Source organism: Thamnophis elegans, chromosome 10, assembly GCF_009769535.1.
Source record: "Thamnophis elegans isolate rThaEle1 chromosome 10, rThaEle1.pri, whole genome shotgun sequence".
Classification (NCBI taxonomy): Eukaryota; Metazoa; Chordata; class Lepidosauria; order Squamata; family Colubridae; genus Thamnophis; species Thamnophis elegans.
The window spans coordinates 66,167,965-66,191,605 of NC_045550.1; the positions used below are offsets into that span (position 1 = coordinate 66,167,965).

At 41.5% G+C, this 23,641-nt stretch overlaps 1 protein-coding gene across 1 annotated transcript; it reads left to right on the forward strand.

Annotated features, from left to right (window-relative positions):
• Window positions 1–2,291: 2,291 nt before the first annotated feature.
• On the forward strand, window positions 2,292–23,641 carry LOC116513989 (cytochrome P450 2J5-like). Its single transcript, XM_032225349.1, has 10 exons — window positions 2,292–2,462; window positions 9,387–9,549; window positions 12,027–12,176; window positions 12,379–12,539; window positions 15,724–15,900; window positions 16,595–16,599; window positions 17,359–17,495; window positions 21,024–21,211; window positions 21,484–21,625; window positions 23,457–23,641. Exons 1-10 carry the CDS (start codon window positions 2,292–2,294, stop codon window positions 23,639–23,641), a joined length of 1,479 nt encoding a protein of 492 aa, XP_032081240.1.

The window sequence follows — 23,641 nt, forward strand, 5'->3', positions numbered from 1 at the left end:
GTTCTCCCCATTCTTTGCGAAATTGCATTAGTTCAGTAAAAGATGGATGATGTCTCATAGTTATCTATTATTTTATGTATTCCATAAATTGCCATAGAGTGGAATAGCAACCAGGAGAGCTTGGAGTAGAGACATCACTTTGGGCATAACTTTAAATTAGAATGCACGCAGGTAATCCTGCTTGTAATCTTTTGTGATTCACTCTAGTAGGTACACATTAGTCACTGTAGTGAATATTTATTTCAGTAACCAATCATAAAATAAAAACAAACACATACAAGTTCATCCAAAGCCAAAACTCTCTTCAATCTGGGCTATTTCAAGACAGTGTCTTACTCAGTGTGAATCTACTGTTTACTGTACTTATTACTCCCATGCCTTGATTTTCCCAGAGAACCCCAGGACAATATTTATTCTCATGACTTGCACAAATGAAACCAACAGAATCTTAAAAAGTTATGATATCAATGTAGTTACTTACAAAGCACATCTAAATTATATTAAAGTAACCAAACTATATTTACAATCCCCCAAGGCAGAGATGGTATTCAGCAGGTTCTGACCAGTTCTGGAGAACCGGTAGCGGAAATTTTGATAGTTCAAGGTTCAAGGTTCAAGGTTCATTTTATTTATATGCCGCCCTATTCCCGGCGGGACTCAGGGTGGCGTACAAAACCAAAGGAGGGGAAGGGAAACACAAGAACTACAACAAAAAAGTACAGGGAATTTAAAACAACCAACAGCCCCATGCTTCGAGGGGGGAAGGGAACTCCATCGACCCCCAGGCCTGCCAACACAGCCAGTTTTAATGGCTTTTCGGAAGGCCTGGAGAGAGGTGAGGGTCCGAATCTCTGCGGGGAACTCATTCCAAAGGGCCAGAGCTGCCACAGAGAAGGCCCTCCCCTGGGTAGTAGTCAGATGACATTGGCTAGTAGACGGAACCGAGGAGGCCTAATCTGTGTGATCTAATAGGTCTTTGGGAGTAATTGGCAGCAGGCGGTCTCTCAAGTACCCAGGTCCAATACCATGAAGGGCTTTATAAGTTCAGAGAACTGGTAAATACTATCTCTGACTGGCCCCACCCCCATCTATTCTCTGCTTCCCAAGTCCCAGATGACACAGGGAAATGGGGATTTTGCAGTATCTTCCCCTGCTATGCCCACCAAGCCACACCCACCAAGCTATGCCCACAGAACCGGTAGTAAAAAAATTTGAATCCCACCACTGCCCAAGGCACATCACAACTTTGAGCACGCCTCATGTTTGGAAATTGAAAGTTGAAAAATTGACACCCATATAAATGGAGGCAAAAATAACCACATAAAGGTACATAGAATTTGTTGTCATTTTTCATTTTGACTTCAGAGCAGGAATGTCCCAAACTCTAGCTACAATGAGATAACTTGATTCAGTGTATTTTGGATATTTTTGTTGCTGGAAACAGACCTTGGTTACTCTGATGTGGGCCTCTGCTCCTCTTGACCAATCATCCTGCCATCCAAGGTGAGACAGACATGAGAACAAGGATCATTCTCAAGTCTAAAACCATAGAAATTATTTGAACACTGAATTATTGAACTGAATCTATTCTTCATAATAATTTTCTATGAAGATTCTTGACCCTATAAGCAGAAGATTTAAAGAAAAGCCAAGAATGTACATACCATATTTTTGGAATACAAGACACTCTGAAGTATAAGACGCACCTACCTTTTGGGAGAAAACAAGAAAAAAAAAATCTGCCAGCAATTTGCCTCCTCGCAGCAAACAGCCCGTTTCAATTTCAGTTTCAGTACAGACTGATTAGCACAAGCGCTGATTGTTGGTTGGTCAGGCATCCCAATGATCAGCTGATTTAGGCTGCAAAGATGCCATAGCATGTTGCTGCTTCCCCACATCCCATATTTCTGCCCATTCTGTTTGGCGGGAATCAGAATGGGAGGAAAATGGGATGTGTGGGGCATGGTGGTGTGCAGCAGCAAGCAATCATGCAATAGGCACAGTCTGAAACAGCTGATGGTTGGGAGGCCGATCTAAACGACAACCAGCTGCTTGTGATAATCAGATTATGCGGAAGTTAAAACTGAGGTCAAAGGTGACCTAAATAATGTCAATTATTGTGATAATATCTTTTGACAAAGGAGCAGCACCAATCAGGCATAGCATTAAAAGACATGTTGTTATTCTTTTCCCATCAAAGGAGGAAGGAAGAAAGCAGATCACATCAAAGGAAAGGATAAACCAGCTCCGGATCAACTGGAGATCCTCAAAGAAAAGAACAAGGCAGGACAATGATGGCGATGGGGATATTTCTGTTCATTTTGCTGCTTGCTCTGCTCATTCTCCTCTTCTTGAAACAACTCTGGTCCCGAAGACATTTGCCTCCTGGTCCTTTGGCTCTACCTCTCATTGGGACTTTGTGGGCTCATGGGTTTTCCCTTAGTGAAGATTATTTCCGCAAGGTATTTCATTCTTAAACAATTAACCAACAATATATTTAAAAATTCTTAATTATTTTCTATAATTAACTATAACTATAGACAAATGTATTAACCTGGTAAATTTTTTTTGCATGGTTAGACTTTAATTAATTCAGTGCTATTTATAATATATAATTACTTATTTTCCTCATCAAACCAGAGAATTCAAGGCTAGGCCTTCTCACTAACCTTTCACAGAGCAGGATGTGAAAGAATGGGCTTTAATTTTTGGAAGGCAGATTCTAGTTTAATCTCTTTTTTCTAATTTGTTTTGTCACACGTGTATAAGATAATAGATATCGTCTCCCTTTATTTATTGATCAGCACAAATCTACATAATAGATATAAGTATATACAAGATTATGAATGCATGAAATGGATACAAATAAATGTGTTTCTTAGGACAGGGACAGTAAGCACATTGGTGCGCTTATGCATGCCCTTTACAGACCTCTTAGGAATGGGGGTGAGGTCAACAGTAGACAGTCTAAAGTTAAAGCTTTGGGGGGTTTGGGGAAGAAACCACAGAGTCAGGTAGAGCATTCAAGGCACTGACCACTCTGTTACTGAAATAATATTTTCTGCAATCGAGTTTGGAGCAGTTTATGTTAAGATTATATCGTTGTTTGCTATATGAATGTTGTGGAATTTTAATGTCTGTCCTTTTAATTTTTATAGGTTCCCCCTTCCTGCTTTATCTGTAAGCCGCCCTGAGTCTCTTGAGAGTGGGAGGCATACAAATCCTAATAAACCTCAAACCTCAAACTTTTTCTAGTATTTAGTTCCACACTCAATAATTTATTGGTCAAAAAAGAATCTCTGGATGTATTGTCGTGGTTGAAGCTGAAGTAGTCATTGACAGGTATAACATTGTAGTAGAATATTTTATGTACCCACGTTTAGGTCAGACCAAAGGTGGCATAGTTCTAAGTTGTCTAAGCCTAAAATGTCAAGTCTGGTGGTGTAAGTTATTCTATTGCAAGCTGAGAGTGGAGGACTCTTCTCGTGAAATATCTCTGGACTCGCTCAATTGTGTTAATGTCCAAATGCAGTGTGGGTTCCAGACAGATGAGCTGTATTCGAGAATTGGTTTAGCCAATGTTTTGTATGCTCCAGTTAGTAGTACAGTGTTACCAGAGAAGAAGCTACACAGGATTAAGTTAACAACTCTTAATGCCTTTTGGCAATGTTGTTACAGAGGGTTCGGCCCTTAGATCATTAGAGATGAGTACTCCAAGGTCCTTGAAAGAGTGGGGTCGTCTACGAGGTCATGTCCACCCAGCTTATATTTGCTGTTCTGATTTTTTTTTGCCAAAGGGTAAGAAAGAGAGAGCATTTGTCTTACCAATAAACATTTATAATAAAACAAATTGTTAGAGAGAAGGGTGGCTTTTTCTTACTTTGTTCTAAACGAGGCTAGACATCCCTCTGTTGAAAATGTTTTATTTTATATTCCTCTCCACTTCTGGCATGTTATCCAGAACCAAAGGCTTGAGCAATGTAAAATACTTAAATTTTAGTGTTCAGACATAACCTTTTGGGTTGGGTACTAGGGTTGGTGGAATTATCACACTGTAGTGATATTGCTCCAGTGGCACCATCATAATTGTGTGCTAAATCAAGTTAAAACAATACTTTCCTGCAATTCTGTAATGATTCAGGAACTTTCTGGAGCTGAGTTTTGCAGAGTGACAACTAATTTAGATAATGATCCATAGGTGTAGGTGGTTGGAGATGAAGCAATACAACAGGTTTTTGTGAAGTTGCACAAAGACAATATATACATGGCATAGTAATCTGCAACTGGACTATACAAATTCTTGTCAGGCAACAAGGGTCAAGATAGGGATGCCCTATCAAATCCTAAACCTGTTAACAGCGGTTTTCCCCCAAGACCAACACTCTTTATAGTTTACATAAATGACTTTGTGATCATATTATAAGCAATTGCATTCTCTTGGCTGAGGATGTAAAATTATTCAACACCACTGACAACACTGCTACTCTCCAGAAAGACCTTGACTATGTGTCAGAATGGTCAAGCAATTGGCAACTTCAAATCTCAATCAACAAATGCTCTGTCTTACACATCAGCAACAAAAAATCAGAACACAAAATATATGTTGGTCGGATACGACCTCGTAGACCCCCCCCCTCTGTCAAGGACCTTGGAGTATTCATCTTTAATAATCTAAGTGCCAGACCTCACTGTAACAACATTGCCAAAAAGGCACTAAGAGTTTTTAACCTAATCCTGTATAGCTTCTTCTCTGGTAACATTGTACTTACTAACTAGAGCACACCAAACATTGGCTAGACCAATTCTCGAATACAGCTCATCTGTCTGGAACCCACATTGCATATTGGACATTAATACAATGGAGCGAGTCCAGAGATATTTCACCAGAAGAACCCTCCAGTCCACGCGTGTGCTCCGATACTGAAACGGCAGTGAAGAAAAGTGGATACCACTACTGGTCTGAATGGATGATACCAGACTTTTTCTGTTTGAGGATACTATTGGCTAACAGGGACGTGAGTCACTAGAGGCAGAGGAGGCGTGGCCTCACCAGTCATGAGGAAAAGGAAAGAATTTTAAAGGTTTTTTTTAAAAAAATAATTAAAGCCAAGGTAGTTGCTGCCAAATCCCAAGTCACAGTGACTTGGAACAGTGCTTAGTGTTAACTATAGGAGGAGGCAGAGAGAAGCATAGGTGTCCTCCTGTGCATAAGCAATTTTTTTGCCTTGTAAAGGTAGCAAGGGTTAAAAAGCGAAAATTTCGTATGCAAAGAAGGCAAGTGTTCTCTTGCCTCCTGTAGAGGGCATTTTTAGAGGCTTTTTAGAGTTCTCTGGGAGCAACTGCTCAGTCTGACTCATAGCTCTGGCCTTTCAGGAGATGGCAGAGTGAATCCTATCTGAAACAGCTGAAATAGGTCCCTGTTGTGGGAGGGGTGAGGATTCAAAAAGTTTGACTTGCATGCATAACCATGTTGCCTTTTCAAACACACACACACAAAGCTGGATAAAGTATACAAGCCCAGCTTCACTGATTACAAGTTTGAAAAGGCAACGTGGCTCCATCTGCAATCAAAGGCTCCGATCGGAAGGCAGCAGGGGAAGGGGGGGTATGGAAGATGAGCTGCTTTACAAGCCTTTGGAAAATATTCCAATCCAATGTCTATGTTTGTGTTGTTTGAGAGTGAGTGAGTGAGAGAGGGATCCAACTTCTCTGTGTGCAGGTGTCTGTTTGAGGGAGGGGGGGAGGAGGGAGACAGGGAGGAAGGAGGGGGAGGGAGAAGAAAAGAATGGGAAAAATGTATTTGCAGGGGGAAAAATGCGGTCACTTTAAATGGGAACTGAGCGTGCCTGGCTGTGGAATTCTGGGAGTTGAAGTCCACAAGTCTAAAAAGCTGCCTCACCAGCCATAAGCTTCACCACACATCACTGTTGGCTAACAAGGTGATCCTCCATAGTATTTGTATGAGTCATCTATCTCAAGGAAGTTGATCAATTTTTTTTAAACAGCTTACCCAATGAAGGTTGCATTCCTCTTGTGGCCAATCTTAATTCAGGTTGCAGCCCATCAAATGAAGAACAAAATACTTCGGTATTGCTGTTCTTTCATCAGTCCCAGGAAGATTCAGATCACTTCACAGGTTCCCCCAGGGAAGCTAAACTTAAGGACCCTCCTACAATAAAGGATTTAGGAGTTGGAATATTTATCCCAAAGACTTTCTGCCTACTGGCCTAATGAACCTATCCAGATTAGGTGAATAATGAAACCTGCCAGCCGAGACATATTTAGAGTCCCCAACCAACTTGCTCAGACTGAGAAGCTACTATGATAAGCAGTAATGATTTTGAACCAACAAGAAAAGAAGACATTTGCCATGACTCAACTTCCAGATGCCTTAGAATTTAGGAAATACCGTAAGTGGCATATTATTGTAAATGATCTGTTTCATTTGATTATAACTTTGCTCATCATTGATTCACTTGGCAGCCTGTAAAGTGATATGGAAATATATACACCCTGTGGTCTGGATCTCACCTTCTAATAGTGCTATCTGGATTCAAAGCTGTGAAAGAAGGAATGACTGGCTTCTCAGATGCATTTTCTGACCGACCAGGCGATCCTTTCATGTCTCCTCTTGAGAAAGGAGGGGGTAAGTGCAAGTAGTAAGAAATTATACATAAATTACCATCACCAGTTCATGAAGATTCCTAAGAATATTTCCCCTCAAGAGGGCACCACAAGCTTTAATATATCCTAGGTTTTTTCTACCTTGTGGCCTGACTTCATAAATTCTATAGCTGATTTAATGAAGCCTAGGAATTAATAATTTTGCCATTTAGCAATGAAGCTAATTGTCAGTTTTTGCAGTATTTCTCTGACATACTGCTTTCAAAGATTTCACCCTGATGATCAGCCTTACAGGTGTAATGTTCAGAAGATTGTTTTGAGTCTTTTTTTTAATATAAGGATGCTAGACATTTATCAATTTCATAAGGACTATCAACAATTTCATAAACTTCTTTAGACATTCCTTAATTGTTTATACATACTAAAACTATTACTTCGTTTGCTCAGTTATTTTGTACATTTGGACCTTCAACTGGTCTTTGAAATATATCATTCTCCAGCTCCTTAAAGTGAAGTTGTTTTTTAATAAAAAAAATCTTGCTTTTTTTATACTACATACTTAAATCAATTACTGTGATAATATCTTTTGACAAAGTGCCAGCACCAATCTGAAACTGGCACATTTCAGAGGTCAATTTCAAACAATGTCAATTACTGTGATAATATCTTTGACAAAGTACCAGCAACAATCAGGCACAGCATTAAAAGACATGTTGCTATTCTTTTCCATCAAAGAAGGAAGGAAGAAAAGCAGATCACATCAAAGGAAAGGATACAACCACTTCCAGATCAACTGAAGAGCCTCAAAGAAAAAGAACAAGCCAGGACAATGATGGCGATGGGGATATTTCTATTCATTTTGCTGCTTGCTCTGCTCATTCTCCTCTTCTTGAAACAACTCTGGTCCCGAAGACATTTGCCTCCTGGTCCTTTGGCTCTACCTCTCATTGGGACTTTGTGGGCTCATGGGTTTTCCCTTTGTGAAGATTATTTCCGCAAGGTATTTCATTTTAAACAATTAACCAACAATATATAAAAAGATTCTTAATTATTTTCTCTGTTCTATAACTATAGACAAATGTATTAACCTGGTAAAATATTTTTGCATGGTTAGACTTTAATTAATTCAGTGCTATTTGTGATATTATTTATTTTCCTCATCAAACCAGAGAATTCAAGGCAAGGCCTTCTCACCAAACTTTCACAGAGCAAGATGTGAAATAATGGACTTTAATTTTTGGAAGGCAGATTCATTCCTTTCCTTTTAGTTCTTTCTCTTCTCTAATCTTTCTATTTAAAACTTCTAATTTTTAAGACTCGAGCCTGAGGTGAATTCAACTCAACTTTATTGCAGGAACAAACAGCAATGAACAGAACACGAAGTGTACTGACGGTACTGTAGTAATATTCCTCCAATAGACACCATCATAATTCTGTGCAGTCCCTTTCTCTTCTTGGTCTGAGAGAAGCTGGGTAACACTTTACTATATTAGTTATGAGAAAAGCAGCAGTGTTATAAGGCATCCTGTAGTCTGAATGGATGTTATCAGACTCTTTCTGTTTGAGGATACTATTGGCCAACAAGCTGCTCCTCCACAGTATCTGTATGAATCAACTGTATGAATTTGATCATTTTTAAAACAACATTCCCAATAGTTTGTATGGAGATTGTATTGCTCTTATGGCCAATCTCAATCCAGGTTGCAGTCCCATCAGATGAAGAAAAATGCTTCAGTATTGCTGTTCTTTCATCACCCCAATAATAGAATAGAATAGAATAACACAAGTCCACAAGTCTAAAAAGTGCCTCACCAGGGCTAAAGCTGACCGCACATCACTGATATATATATATATAATATATATATATATATATATATATATATATAATTATATATATATATATATATATATATATATATATTTGCATTTTTTTTTGTTTCTGGGCATGTCCGCCACATATGATAATATGAACCAGGTGTCTGGTTACACTTCCAACATTTAGCAGACCTGTCTTTAAACATTTTTGTCAATCTTAAGGACCCATCTGGAATAAAAGATTTAGGGGTTGTATCCCAAAGACTCTGCCTAATGGCCTAAGGTGCCTGTTCAGATTAGGTGAGAAATGAAACTTCTCTGAAGGAGATATATGGCATGGGTGGGTTCCTGCCAGTTCTACAGTGCCGTTTAGAACCAGTTCCAGCTCCCTCCCCCCACCTGTCCGCACATCATCAAGATGAAGAGTGAGAGAAGGAATTCTGGGAGTTGAAGTCCACAAGGCTTAAAGCTGTCAGGTTTGAGCACCCCTGGGGTTTTTTTCTAAAGGGTTAGGGGTGCAAGGGTCTTGTAACTTGTCAGCTTTAAGACTTGCGTGCTTCAAATGCCAGAGTTTCTGAGCCAACATTTTGGTTGCTAAGTAAGAGTGTTGTTAAGTGAGTTTCACCACATTTTACAAGTTGGCCACACCCACCCAGTCACATGGCTGGCAAGCCACTCCCACAAAACAGGCCACATCTACAGAAGAGGTTCTAAAAATTTTTGAAACCCACCACTGATATATGGGGTCCCTCAAACAATTTGCTCAGACTGAAGAAGCTACTAGGATAAGCAGTAAAATGTTTTGAACCAACAAGAAAAGAAGCCCATTTGCCAGGACTCATCTTCCAGATGTCTTAGTTCTAAGAATTTAGGAAAGACCGTAGGTGGCATATTGCTTGTAAATGATCTGTTTCATTTGATTATAACCTTGCTGATTCACTTGGCAGCCTGCAAAACGATATGGAAATATATACACCATGTGGGCTGGATCTCACCTTCTAGTAGTGCTATCTGGATTCAGAGCTGTGAAAGAAGGAATGACCGGCTTCTCAGATGGATTTTCTGATCGACCAAATGATCCTTCCTTAATTGCTATAGGGAAAGGAATGGGTAAGTATGAAATTCTATGACAATAACTATCGCAGTGTTACAATTTGTGGTAATATTATTAGTAGCATGGGGTATGGTAAATAAAATGATTTATAGAACTAAGATAAGGAAAAGAAATATTGCTTACTCCACTTTATACCAAACTATTGTACATTTCTTTTAACTTTCTATTTAATTTGTTACATTTGTATACTGGTTTAGAAATTCTCTTTTTCACTAAATAACTGATAAATCTTAACAGCAATGGCACTTAGACTTATATGCCGCTTTGCAGTGCTTTTCAGCCCTCTCTAAGCGATTTACAGCATGTTGTCCACAGTCTGGGTCCTCATTTTAAAAATGAAAATGCTGGAAAGGATGGAAGGCTGAGTCAACCTTCAGTCAGTAAGAAATGCTTGTTTGGAAATGTTTGTTTGGAAATGTTTATTCCACTTGTATGCTGCCCTATTCCCGAGGGACTCAGGGTGGCTAACAAAACAAGTTGGGGGGGGGGGGAATACAAACAACAAACAAGACAAAACAAGTTAAAATAAGCAACAGTCGCAACAAATTCGAGTGGGGCTGGGAACTCATCAGCCCCAGACCCCCAGACTCTAACTGCTGAAATGCTGACCGTCAGCAGTCATCAGAATTAGCCTGCAGTACTGCATTATAACCAGAGGTGGTATTCAGCCGGTTCGCATCGCTTTGCACAAACCGGTGGTGGCAATTTGGACAATGTCGGCAAACTGGTTGCAATGGCTGACTGGTGAGACCCGTAAACTTATCTCCCTGTCACTGCTCACTTGTCCTGCACACCCACCTGACACTCACTCAATGCTCACTCACTCGCCCCACCCATCCGAGCCTTACATATGGCTGCGCTTCACCACGTGACCCAGCTATGCGCTTTGCCAGTCGTCTCTGTGCATCACCTGCTCTGCTCAGCTCACCAAAGATACATAAGCATGCTGCCCATTCACCCTGGGTCAGGGGCCAGAGCTCCAGGAATACACCATTACCTGAGGCTCCGGAGCCACCACCCACTCACCAACTGCTTCGGCCAGGTAGGGGAATGCACCATTCCTCGGCTCTGGCCTTCACCCAGAGCCACTGCCCTCTCACCATCCCACCCTCCTTTCATCAGTCACCCCCATTTCCCCTCCTTTAGCAGCCCTGGTCCTAGCCCCACTTCCTCCCCCACCACCACCTCTTTGTTCGGGCTCCTTACCTTCCATGGTCCAGACTCCGGAAGGCAAGCTGACCATAGTTTTCGGCAGCTTTTACTTTGTTTGCTCAGTTATTTTGTACCCTTGGACCAAGGTACAAAATAACTGATCTTTGAAATATATATGATTCTCTAGTTCCTTAATTTGAAGTTATTTTTAAAATAAAAAAATTGCTCTTTTATACTACATACTTAAATATGTCAGGTAAAGACTATTACATGCTGACTAAGCTTTCCTTACAATGTTTTGTTCATTTATTTAGTATTCTCACCAAAAATCCAAGAGATTAACAGAGTTGGAAGGGACCTTGTAGGTCATCTAGTCCACCCCCCTCCACCCAAGCAGGAGACCCTACGCCATTTCTAACAGATAGCAGTCCAGTCTGTTCTTGAAAGCTTCAAATGATGAAGCTCCCACAACTTCTGAAGCCGAGCTGTTCCATTGATTGATTGTTCTCACTATCAGAAAATTTCTTGAATCTGTCATGGATCAGTTTCCATCCATTATTCCTTGTCTGGCCTTCAGGTGCTCTGGAAAATAGTTTGACACCCCCCCCTCCTCTCTGTGGCAGCCCCACAAATATTGGAATGCTGCTATCATGTCTCCCCTGGTCCTTCTCTTCCCTAGACTAGCCATGCCCAGTTCCTGCAACTGTTCATCATATTTTAAACTCCAGTCCCCTAATCATCTTGAGATAAGATTGCTTTGATATGATCTGTTTTTAACAATCCCATGCTGATTCCCAGTTATTACTTTACTCATTTCTTGATGTTGGCAGATCTGTTTTGTTTATTATTTTTTCCAGTATCTTCCTGGATATTGGTCTTAGGCTGATTGGTCTGCAGATCCTAGGTCTGTTTTTTTCTCTCCTTTTTTGAAGATGGGAACCACATCAGCTTTTTTTCAGTCGTCTGGTAGTTCCTCAGTGCTCCAGGATTTTTGAAAGATGTGGTAGAGTGGTTCTGAGATGACCATGATCTCCTTTAGAACTCTTGGATCTTTTTGCAGCCATACTGGTTTCTTCTTGGATTTCTTATTTTTTTTTGTCAGTGGTATTGTGCTGGACTGGGCTTTTATGATCATATTTTTCAGAGTTTCCCAAGCTTCTTGAGTTGTTTTCCATTTTAGGATTTTCATCCAAGGAATCTTTCCCAAGTTTTCTCTGAGTTTGCCCAAATTCTTTCTAAGATATTAGGCAACAACTAGACCTGTTTTTTTTAACATGAATGTTATCAGGAATCGTTTAATTCTATCTGCTGATGCCCACAGGAATTATTCTCTCCAATTGCCTCACCTGGAAACATCAGCGACACATTGCCGTCACTTCTCTGCGGAAGCTGGGCCTGGGGAAGAAAAGCATTGAGCACCAGATAGAAGACGTGGCTCAGACATTGGTGGGGATCTTTAGACAAACAAAAGGTCTGTAATTTGGGATAATGACCCTCACTTAAGTTCTTTGAGCCTGAAAAAATCTTTTCTATTTTTGAATATTTCAAATACAAACAGATGTATTTTATTTTTAATTATAAAAAAAACCAATTGACAGTTCCCAATTCTCTTCATCATCCCCATAGAAGCCCCTTTCTTTAAAAAAATCATTATGAATCTTCTTCATTTGCAGGACAGCCCTTTGACCCTTCAATTCCAGTGCTAAATGCAGTTTCTAATATCATATGTGCTTTGAGTTTTGGATATCAGTTTGCTCCAGAAGATAAGAACTTCCAGGAGTTAATTCAATCCCTTGAAAGGATTGTGAAGTTCACTGGTACTTTTTTCCACTTGGTAAGTCATGTTTTCTATTAAAGAGATAAAGTTTCCCAGACCAATCATGTTCCCATTGTAATTTCATGTAATGAACAATGTAAGGCATGAAGGAAGCCTTGGGGATCATCTAATACATTTTTCTCCCCAGTACATGTGTCTGTTATTGAGCCAGTCATGACTCAAGGTGACAGCCATGGACAAGTCTTTGCAATTTCCAAGATTTTGGAATTTGTTTGCCATTGCCCAGAGGTGAAATGCTATCAGTTCCCACCAGTTCGCACGAGCCGGTAGGGACAATTGTCATTGGTTCTACAAACCGGTATTTAAAAAGAAGCTTCTGGGGATCGCGCAGCTCAGCTGTTATCCATGTTGGAAGGTTTTTTTATACTTTTTAAAGCATTTATTCCTGCCTATTTGCCCCCAACTGGCAGGAAAAATTGCTTTAAAAAGTGAATAAAAGAGGGTTTTTTTAATTACCTATTCACCCGAACGAGTAGTAAAAAGCTCTTTTTTCACTTCATAAAGCATTTTTTACTATCGGTTCGGGTGAATAGGTATTAAAAAATGCTTTAAATTTTTTTTAAAGTTGGCCACGCCCACCCAGTCACATGACACCCTCACCAAGCCACGCCCACCAAGCCACGCCCAGAGAACCAGTGACAAAAAATTTACATTTCACCACTGCTTTTCCCACTTCCTAGGGCTGAGAGAGAGGGACCAGTCCAGGGTTATCCAGTTGATTGAGTGCTTGAGTTGGGACTAGAACTCAGAGTATCTCGGTTTCTAGGCTGGTGCATTAATAGCTACACTAATTTGGTTCTGCCCATGCAAAAATCAATTATTTCAGTATCACCAGGAGATGGCTATCCATCCCAGGTTTAAACAGTTTTAGCACACACAAAAATGCTCTACCTTGTCCTGGTTCTGTTCATCACTGAACCAATTGTTGATGACACCTAACTAAGATTGTATTCTCCTGGTAGGGTGTTGATGAGACTTCGCTAACTGTCAGCTCCTCTCCATTAATTAATTAGGAAAGAAAGACCACGAGACTCCATGTGTGGAAATCAAGTGTACTTTTACTAATTAAGAATGATTAAAGGCAAAGCGTAGTGAAGTCTGAATAATTAGGCGCGAAAGTGATTGATATATAGAATAGCCCATTCCCCACCCCTTGGCATCATAGTCCCAGTCCAATCATAAGTCTTCCAAGTGTCAGGTGTGAGATAACTTCAAAAGGCATCACGAAGATGGAATGTCAGTGCCGTTAGTCCTGGCGGGAAACACCCACGCATGTGTAGTCCGATCAGTCGGTGAACTCCAGAACCTTCCTCCAGCACAATGAGTAACCCCTCCCAAATACCATGCCCTCCCTCCCCGTTTCATGGCAGCTGAAGCGACAGCAAAGCAGAAGCTGACACATCTACTTATTTATAATTTAAACCCATTGTTTCTGTTCTATGTGACACTCTCTCAAATACATAAGGACAGCAATCATGTCCTCTGCCTGTCTTCTTTTCCCCAAGGTAAGTATACCTACTGCTTCTAGTTGTTGATAGGAATATTCCAGCCACCCATGAAAGCAGCATTCCGGTATTTAAAGAGGCTGCCACAAAGAGGAGGGTTCAATTTATTCTGCCACGCATCAGAGGGCAGACAAGAAACAATGGATAGGACTAATCAAGGAGATTAGTTGTTGAGACCCAAATACTGTGCTGCAGCATGGGCTCCCATTCCTTCACCAGTTCCTGTCCATACCAGCAGTCTGAAACTTGCAAATGCAAATAGATAAACAGGGATCACTTCAGTGAGAAGGTAACAGTGCACCATGGACTTTAGCATATAGTCAAGCCAGTTGTGACCATAACCATGGAAGCATCTTTGGACAACATTGGCTCTCGTTGTCTAGGAAATAGAGATGAACTCTACCCATAGTGTCAAACATGACTAGAGAGGGGAAACCTAAGCTATATTATTTTAACTCTGATGTGTAGAGGTGCCTTCTGCCTTTTAAACCACAGTACTGCAGCTTATATTTTAAAATGCATAAATATACTGTATTTTTCAGAGTATAAGATGCACCTTTCCCCCCCAAAAAAGAGGGTGAAAATTTGGGTGCATTTTTTAAATCAAATGTAGCACCCCCCCTCCCCACCAGAGACACACATAAGTAACTGATTCAGCAGGATTCAAAATAATAATAATAGACAATACATTACCAAAAGCAGGTTTTCCAAGGTAGCAGTAAATACAAGCAAAACACAAGCAGTTTCACTTTCAGGTCTCAGCTAAATTTAAGTTTAATAAATTTATATGCCACCCAATCCCAAAGGACTCCAGGCGGCTTACATAAAAGATAATTTAAGAAGTACTAAAAAGTTTAAAAAGTAAAAGACAAAGCAGGTTAAAACACAACACACACTCAACCAAAGTGGGGCTGGACCTCATTCAAGAGGTCAACAACCCCAGGCCTGCCAGAAAAGCCAGGTCATAATAGACTTTCGGAAGGCTGCGAGAGTGGGGAGAGTCCGGATCTCTGGGGGTAGATCGTTCCATAGGGCCGGAGCAGCTACAGAGAAGGCCCTCCCCCGAGGAGCTGCCAAACGACATTGTCTAGTTGATGGCACCCGGAGAAGGCCCATCCTGTGAGATCTTATCAGACGCTGGGAGGTATGTGGCAGAAGACGGCTAAGGCTCCTTCCTGTCTCCTTGTTGCTCACACAGTAAATTTCAGACTCCAAATAGCCCTCATTGGCTTAGTTGCTATGCCTATTCATTGGCTGACCTTGTTACCATGTGTCAGCTGAATATCATAGATGCTGGTAGGCAGAAGTAGATTTTTTTCTTATTATTATTCCCCCCCCAAAAAAAAACTAAGATGTGTCTTATACTCCAGAGCGTCTTATACTCCAAAAATATGGTAATAAATATTTCACATTGTAAGTTTCTTTACTTTCTAATGATTCAACTTTAACTTTATAATGAGTTATCTGTCTCCATCATTATCTGATTTCTACAAAAATTTGGAAAGAGCTTTTCTGGAGGATTTTTGAGATCTGACACAATGTATGTCTGCCATGTTTAATATATTTTTCTTACTGTTTTTCTTTGATTATTAAGTACTGCCTATTATACTGAGTTATTGAGAGTCTTCTGTAACTCTGGTAGAAATAGATAACATTACCTCTTCTTTTTCTACTAGATGTTTAGTGAGTTCCCACGATTAATGAAGCACCTCCCAGGCTCTCACAAGGAGGCCATGGCTAGTGCAGAGTTTATCCGTTCCTTTGCAAAGCAGGAAATAGAGAAACACAAGGAATTTCACTCTCTACATGAGCCGCAAGATTTTATTGATCATTATCTTCTTCAGATGGAGAAGGTATGGATTTATTGTACTTCAAATACTATTACATTTATTACATTCCTCACTATGTATAAACAAGAGGCACTGGTTCCACCACAAATGCGCGCACAACAAAAGCGCGCCTGACTAAACCGCGGTGTCTAAAGCGCGGTGACAAAACCACGTGACGAATGAGCGACTAATTAGCCCTAAAGCGCGCCGACAAAAGCGCGCCGACAGAAGCGCGCTGTAATGTAACCCTCAACCTAACCCTCAACCTAACCCTAAACCTAACCCTAAACCTAACTGTAAATCTTACCTTAAATGAAATCGCGCTTCTGTCGGTGCGCTTCTGTCAGCGCGCTGTTGTCGGCGCGCTCTTGTCGGCACGCTGTTGTCAGCGCGCTGTTGAAATCGCGGTTTTAGCGCCGTGGTGTTGTCGCCGCGCTTATGACATTCGCGCTTTTGATGGGTCACGAGAGGCACTACTAGTTTTGTTTTCCATGGAGGTGTTTGTTTTTTTTCATTCAGCTCTCATTCTGAATTTAGCCTAACCTAAATTCTGGATGCTTCTAAGTAAGAGCTACATTGTACCTCTTCAGTATCATACATTTGTTAGATATGGGAAATTCTTTATAGCAATAGCAATAGCAGTTAGACTTATATACCACTTCATAGGGCTTTCAGCCCTCTCTAAGCGGTTTACAGAGTCAGCATATCGCCCCCACAGTCCGGGTCCTCATTTCACCCACTTCGGAAGGATGGAAGGCTGAGTCAACCTTGAGCCGGTGAGATTAGAACCGCTGAACTGCAGATAACAGTCAGCTAAAGTGGCCTGCAGTACTGCACCCTAACCACTGCGCCACCTCAGCTCACCACCTTTATGGTGGGGAGGGGGAGATAGAAATGTTTCTTTTTGTCATTCTCTTATGTTTACCTATCACTTGTTTCCCCCTTTTCTAAAGAAGTTCCACTAAGAAGGAAAAGTATTAACAGGGCATTTTGATTAATGAAACGATTGGAAAAGGACAGATACTTCCACCACCTTGACAATAAGTAAAAATGTAAAACAGTTTGAAATAAGGAAGAAAGTATGGCATAGCAGCCACAAAAGCTTATAGTTAGAGACATCTCTTTGGCTATAACTTTAAATTAGAATGCATGCAGGTAATTCTGCTTGCAAACGTTTGTGATTCACTCTAGTATTTATACATTAGTCACTGTACTGAATATTTATTAAAGTAACCAATCATAAAATAAAAACGAAACACATACAGGTTCATCCAAAGCCAAAACCCTCTTCAATCTTGGCTATGTTAAGACAGTGTCTTACTCAGTGTGAATTTATTATATAATTATTACTTTCATGCACTGATTTTCCTGTAGAACTACCTGGACAATATTTATTCTAATGACTTGCAACATGGAGGCAGAAATAACCACACAAAAGTTCCATATAATTCATTGTAATTTTCATTTTAAACATCAAAGCAGCAATGACCCCGATTCTACCTACAATGAAGAGAACTTGGCTCAGTGTATTAGTGATTTTTTTTCTGCTGGATCAGAGACAAGCTTCATTACTATAATGTGGGCTCTGCTCCTCTTGACCAATCGTCCTGACATCCAAGGTGAGACAGCCATGGGAACAAGGATCACTCTCAGGTTCTAAAACACATAGAAATGATTTGAAAAGATTTGAAATGATGGAACTGAATCTATTCTTCATAATAATCTTTCTATGGAGATCGTTGTCCCCATAAGCAGAAGCATGAACTTAGCAGGGTTAAAGGAAAACCTGGAACATATATCCAGAGATCTTTCTTTGACTCATCAATAAGATATTGAGTAAGGAACTAAAAACTCGAAATCAGTACAAATCTGAAACATTAACACAAATTAAATGCAGATATTTACCAAGGTTTTTGTCCCAAATTGCATTTAGAAGACCAAGTTACAATAGGATAATGAATATAAAAAATATCAAGATGGCGGGCATGAGGTGATGTTCAATGTGACGCTCCATGCCATGAAGAGAAGGGATGGGAACATTGTAGGGAGAAAAAAGTGTTTGTACTACAGCTCCAGATGAAACAGATCATCTGGATCCCTTTCAATCAGGCTTCAAGTCTGGTTGTGGAACAGAAATTTGGATTTGGATTTTATTCAATTTGTAGGCCGCCCTATTCCCCGAAGGGACTCAGGGCAGCTGAACAAAGCCAAGGGGAGGGAAATTACAAACAGTAAGACAAAGACAATCAGACAATACAAACAGTTTAAAAGCACAACAGACGCAGCAAATTCGAGTGGGGGGGGAACTCAACCCCAGGCTTGCTGGGACAGCCAGGTCTTCACGGCCGTCCAGAAGGCCTGAAGGGTGGAGAGGGTCCGAATCTTCATGGGGAGCTCGTTCCAAAGGGCCGGGGCAGTCACAGAGAAGGCCCTCCTCCGAGTAGTCACCAGCCGATATTGGCTGGCAGATGGAATACGGAGGAGGCCTAATCTGTGGGATCGAATGGGTCTGTGGGAGGTAATCGGCAGAAGGCGGTCTCTCAAGTACCCAGGTCCAATACCATGTAGGGCTTTATAAGTAATAACTAGCACCCTGAAGCGTATCCGGAGACCAATAGGTAGCCAGTGCAGCTCGCGGAGGATAGGTGTAATGTGGGTGTACCGGGGTGCACCCACAATCGCTCGCACGGCTGCATTCTGGACCAGCTGGAGTCTCCGAACACTCTTCAAGGGCTGCCCCATGTAGAGAAATAGCATCATTTGTACTTATAGATGATTTCTGTGGGGAGCAGGATGTGGTGGTACATCCATCCTTGCTCCTTTCAACTCTCAGTGGCTTTTGATAGCTTCACCAATGGTTTCCTTTGGGCCCACTGTTGGAATTGAGGCTGGGTGGCTCAGTGATGTGCTGGTTCAGCTCTTTTCTTCAAAGCCAATTCCAATTGGTGGTGATGGGGAGGAAAGAGGTCCAGCCCATGGATGCTCCTTTTTGGCATGCTGAAGGGCTCTGTACTCTTCACTCCTTGTTAACTCCACATTACTGGTGTCTGCTTGTATTACAAAGGGCTCATCTGGGTCAGTGTGTTTTAGGACTGGTTTGGCAGCATAAAGATTTTACATTTTTCAAACGTGGCTTAGCATTCTAGTTTAGGAGTTGGCTGGGTCTGGGTTTAGCTTTCCCATACATTTTCAACAGGTTCATGATCGATAGGGCTATCTGAGTGAATGTGGGAATGAATTGATGATAGAAGTTAGCAAAGCTGTGGAAACTTTGTAGTTGTCTTTTTGTTCACTGGGGCTCCCACTCTAGAAACACTCTGACCTTCCTAGTATCCATCGCTGTGCATTCTTTGAGATTTGATAACCTAGGTAGTCTAAGCTGGTCTTACAGAAGTCACATTTGGACATTTTCACATAAAGCTGAGCTTTCTGCAGTTTCTCAAGCATTGCCCTGAACAAATTCACATGCTCCTCTTTGGTTTTGGTAAAGATCAATATATCAACCAGATAAACCAGGACCTCCTTGTACCTGCTTGGATTCCAGAGTTTCACTCCCAAACATTCTAGTGCCTTCCCTCCCACCTTCCATTATTGTTGTCTGGTTATGCGCAGGCTGTGTAGTAACTCAAACATGACAGAGTGGCTGTCACAAAGAAGACAAGATTGAATAATTCTCCAGGGCATTAGGGGGACAAGTAATAATATGTAGAAGCTTATCTAAGAGAGATCCAACCTTGAAGTATGGAGACATTTCCTGTTGTGGAGAACAAATAATTGTTGGCTTACCTCTGGAGGTTGTAAGTGCTCCATTACTGGAGGTTTTGAATGGAATGATATAAGTGTTGTAGCCCACCAGCAGCCAGCAAAGCTGGCAGCATATTCACACAGTGAGGAGGTTGGGGAACAAGATGGGCCAGTCCTGGAATCTGGGGAAGACTCAGATAAGGGCTCTGTGTCAAAGGCAGAGAGGGGGCCAGAGCCATATGCCAGTTATCAGCTGTCTTCAGAGTCAGACATCACTGAGGCAGACGAACAGCTGGAGCCTGTTCCCAGTATAAGCATGCACAGAATTGCCAGATGAAGGGAACAGTTAAAGAACAGGGGTTGACTTGGGAATAAGGCCACAGGTGGACGATGAATGGCTTCTCCCAGAGGAAATAAAAGAGGAGCAAAAGGGGAGTGGAGTTTGCAGGAGACAATTAGTTCGCTTCATTGGTTTGTGACTCTCCGAGTCTCCTTGCCATATTCTGCAGATATCGGCCTGTCAGCTCTCCAAGCTAGATAAGGTCTGGGACTGTAAATCCTCCCTTGAAAGACTTTGCTGTATGTGAATGTGAATGAGCAGAATTCACAGTAAGCAGGGATTGGACTAGAAGATCTTCATGGGGCTGCCCCTGAAAAGTGTTTGGAGTCTACAATTGGTCCAGAATGCAGCCGTGCGAGCGATATTGGGTGTACCAAGATACACCCATGTTACACCTATCCTCTGCGAGCTGCACTGGCTATTACCTTTAAAGGTAATAACCACTGTGCTGGTTATTACCTTTAAAGCCCTACATGGCCTAGGACCCGGATATCTGCGAGACCGTCTTCTGCCACATACCTCCCAATGGCCGATAAGATCACACAGAGTGGGCCTTCTCCAGGTGCCATCGACCAGACAATGTCGTCTGGCGGCTCCCCGGGGGAGGGCCTTCTCTGTAGCCGCTCCGACCCTATGGAACGATCTACCCCCAGAGATCTGGATCCTTCCCACTCTCACGGCCTTCCGAAAGGCTACCAAAACCTGGCTATTCCGGCAGGCCTGGGGCTGTTGACCTCATGAATGAGGTCCACCCCCGCCTAGATTGAGTGCATGTAGTGATCTTTTAATCTTTTTTTTTCTCTATTTTTTAATTTTTAATTCTTTTAGAGATGTATTTCTGTAAGCCCCCCGGAGTCCTTCGGGATTGGGCGGCCTATAAATTTATTAAATACTTCAATACTTAAGTTCCTCCCAGTCACATGAGTCTATCAAATGATTACTTTTAATGCATTAAATGCTATTCTACATCCTGAAATTCTATTGAGGATTAAGATTTGGAAATAAATAAATGAAACACAATACTGAAAATAAAACTTCTATTCCTGTCATTTTTTTTTTCTAGAGAAAGTCCAGAAGGAGATTGAAGATGTGTTTGGCTTCTCAGGGTCAATTTCCTATCAGGATCGGAAGAAGCTGCCCTACACCAATGCTGTGATTCATGAAATGCAGCGTGTAAAATATGTCTTACTAGTTGGAGTTCCCAGGCAAAGCACAAAGGATGTGAAGATGAGGGGCTACCACATCCCAAAGGTAAGAAACACAGTCAGGTTGCATTCCAATAGCCCAAAATGGAAGGAAGAGCAGAATATGGATTTGGGCAGAAGATCTCTATTTTAATGAAAGGGAGGGGAGAAAGAAAGCTGCCGTTGAATAACCACAGCTCTCAGGATTTGCTTTGAAAATAAACAAATAGGGGCCCATAAAGCCAAACTAAAAAAAATGTTTCATTAATATTGTTTGAACATTTTTGCCTATTTCCTTATGAAACTGTTCTATTTATTCCTATCTTTTTTTTTTTACAGGGGGCCATTATTGCTGCAGACCTGCACTCTGTCCTTCTTGATCCTGAGCAATGGGAGACACCGGAAGAATTCAACCCCAATCACTTTTTAGATAAGCATGGGAAGTTCATTGAACGGGAAGAGTTTCTGCCATTTGGAATAGGTACATCTATGAACCCAAAGTAACCTATAATTTATAGTTTACCACCACCACCATTGAGTTATTCTGAAACCATCATAGTTTGAACAGAAAATCAAGGAATCTGAATTCCTTCTAGTTGCAAAACTGTGAGAGTCTGAAGTTCTCCTTGGGCTACAGAGTTTTAACAATAAAACCCTGACAAAATACTAGTTATAATTACACTCTAGTCAGTATAAGGTATTATGGCCCAGCAGGAGCCATTGGAGCTGCCACCAGACTCCGACAGCAAGGGGCCCTATGAGTCGGCCCTGGAGGATGTGGAGGACCCTGGATAGGGTTCCGACTCCGAGCAGGGCGCAGAGAGACTGGTTGGCCACCAGGTGGCGCCTGAGCCTTGGATCAATGGAGAGGAGACAAGGGAGAGTGATCCAGAAACCAACAGTGAGTTGTTCCAGGATGCACGCTGTTGAAGAGCTACTTGGCGTCAAGAACAACTACGTAATTACAGGAGGTAATTACGCTCAGCTGATGGTCATTAGGCTCCTCTCCAGACTATAAAAAAGACTGCTTGTGCCACGCCCTTCTTGCAGAAGTCAACGCTTTGACTAAAGAGAAACTAACTTGGCAGGCTGGATTGCTGCCAGAGTTAGTCTGATTGCCAAGGTTTGTCGGACTTGCTGCCAAGATCCTTATCTGTTTGTTTACTTGGCTTTCAGCCACCGAGATTCTGGTCTTGTTATTAAAGGACATTTCAGTTAAGCATGTCTCAGCTTTTGTTACTGGACAGAGGAGGGGTCAGAACAATAAGGCATGTAGAAATTTGCACAATTGTGCCCCGTTGCCTCCTGAAAAAAATACCTTTGGGATAACCATGTCTTGGATTACTGGGAATCTCTACAGACTCTTATGATATTTCAGAATGACTTCTAATGATAAATCAAGCTGTGATTAAGCTCTGCTAGTAAAAAGAAGCACTTGTGAGTGATGCGGTCACTTCCCAGACCTTCTGCATATTTGATAAATCAGCCAGGACTCCACAGAAGGATGAGGCATAAGATTCCCTTGGTGTAATCCATACAGGACTGTCTGGTATCTGGTGTCTGGTCATTTGTCCCAACGGAATGTGGTCTGAAGAAGGTCATCTCCAATTCTACAGAAGCTGATTTCTAGCCCTGCAGAATGAGAATTATGGAAAGCTGCATCTTGTTCTGATGGGAACAAAATACAAAAGGTGCCGCCTGGGACTCAATACTAGTTGGGACAGGTCCATGCTAAATCCAATATCCATTCCTGAACTGATAATCTCAGCATGAGTATTTAAATCCCTGGGTGAAGAAAATCAAATGTAGTCAAATTCCACTTACTCGGATAGGGGTGGAAAGAAGGGCTGTTTTGTGACATGCTATTTTCACATTCATCCAGGAAGTCAGATGTAGCAAGCACAAAATAATAGGAACAGGTGATTGTAACTTAGTTTGTTTTTCCCTTCCTTTGAGTTGTGAGCCGCCCTGAGTCCCTTCAGGGAAAAGGGCGGCATACAAATAAATTAAAATGAAATGAAATGAAATTATCTCCATTCCACCTCCTGTAGTCTGGTGCACCATAGAATAGGTTGGTGGACAGAGAGGTGAGAAAGTGTCTTCCCTCTTGCGGGCCCATCTCTGGAAATACATCCAACATCTGTTATTTTCAAGGATGCATAGCTTTGCCTTTGAAATGGTGTACCATCCAATACAACCTGAGTTAAAGTTATGCTCAAAGATACTAGGTCAACAGGGACAACTTGATGATGTAGTTATACTCCGAAGAGAAGCTCATTATCCTTTTTCTGTATGTCTTGTCTCATCTACAGGTGAACGTGCCTGTGTGGGAGAGCAACTGGCAAGAATTGAGCTCTTCATCTTTCTGGCCAGCTTGTTGAGGTCCTTCAGCTTCCGGTTGCCTGAAGGAGTGAAAGAACTCAACGAAGAGCCTGTTGTAAAAGTGGTAGTGCATCCACACCCTTACAAACTGTGTGCTATTCCCACCCAGGCTTAA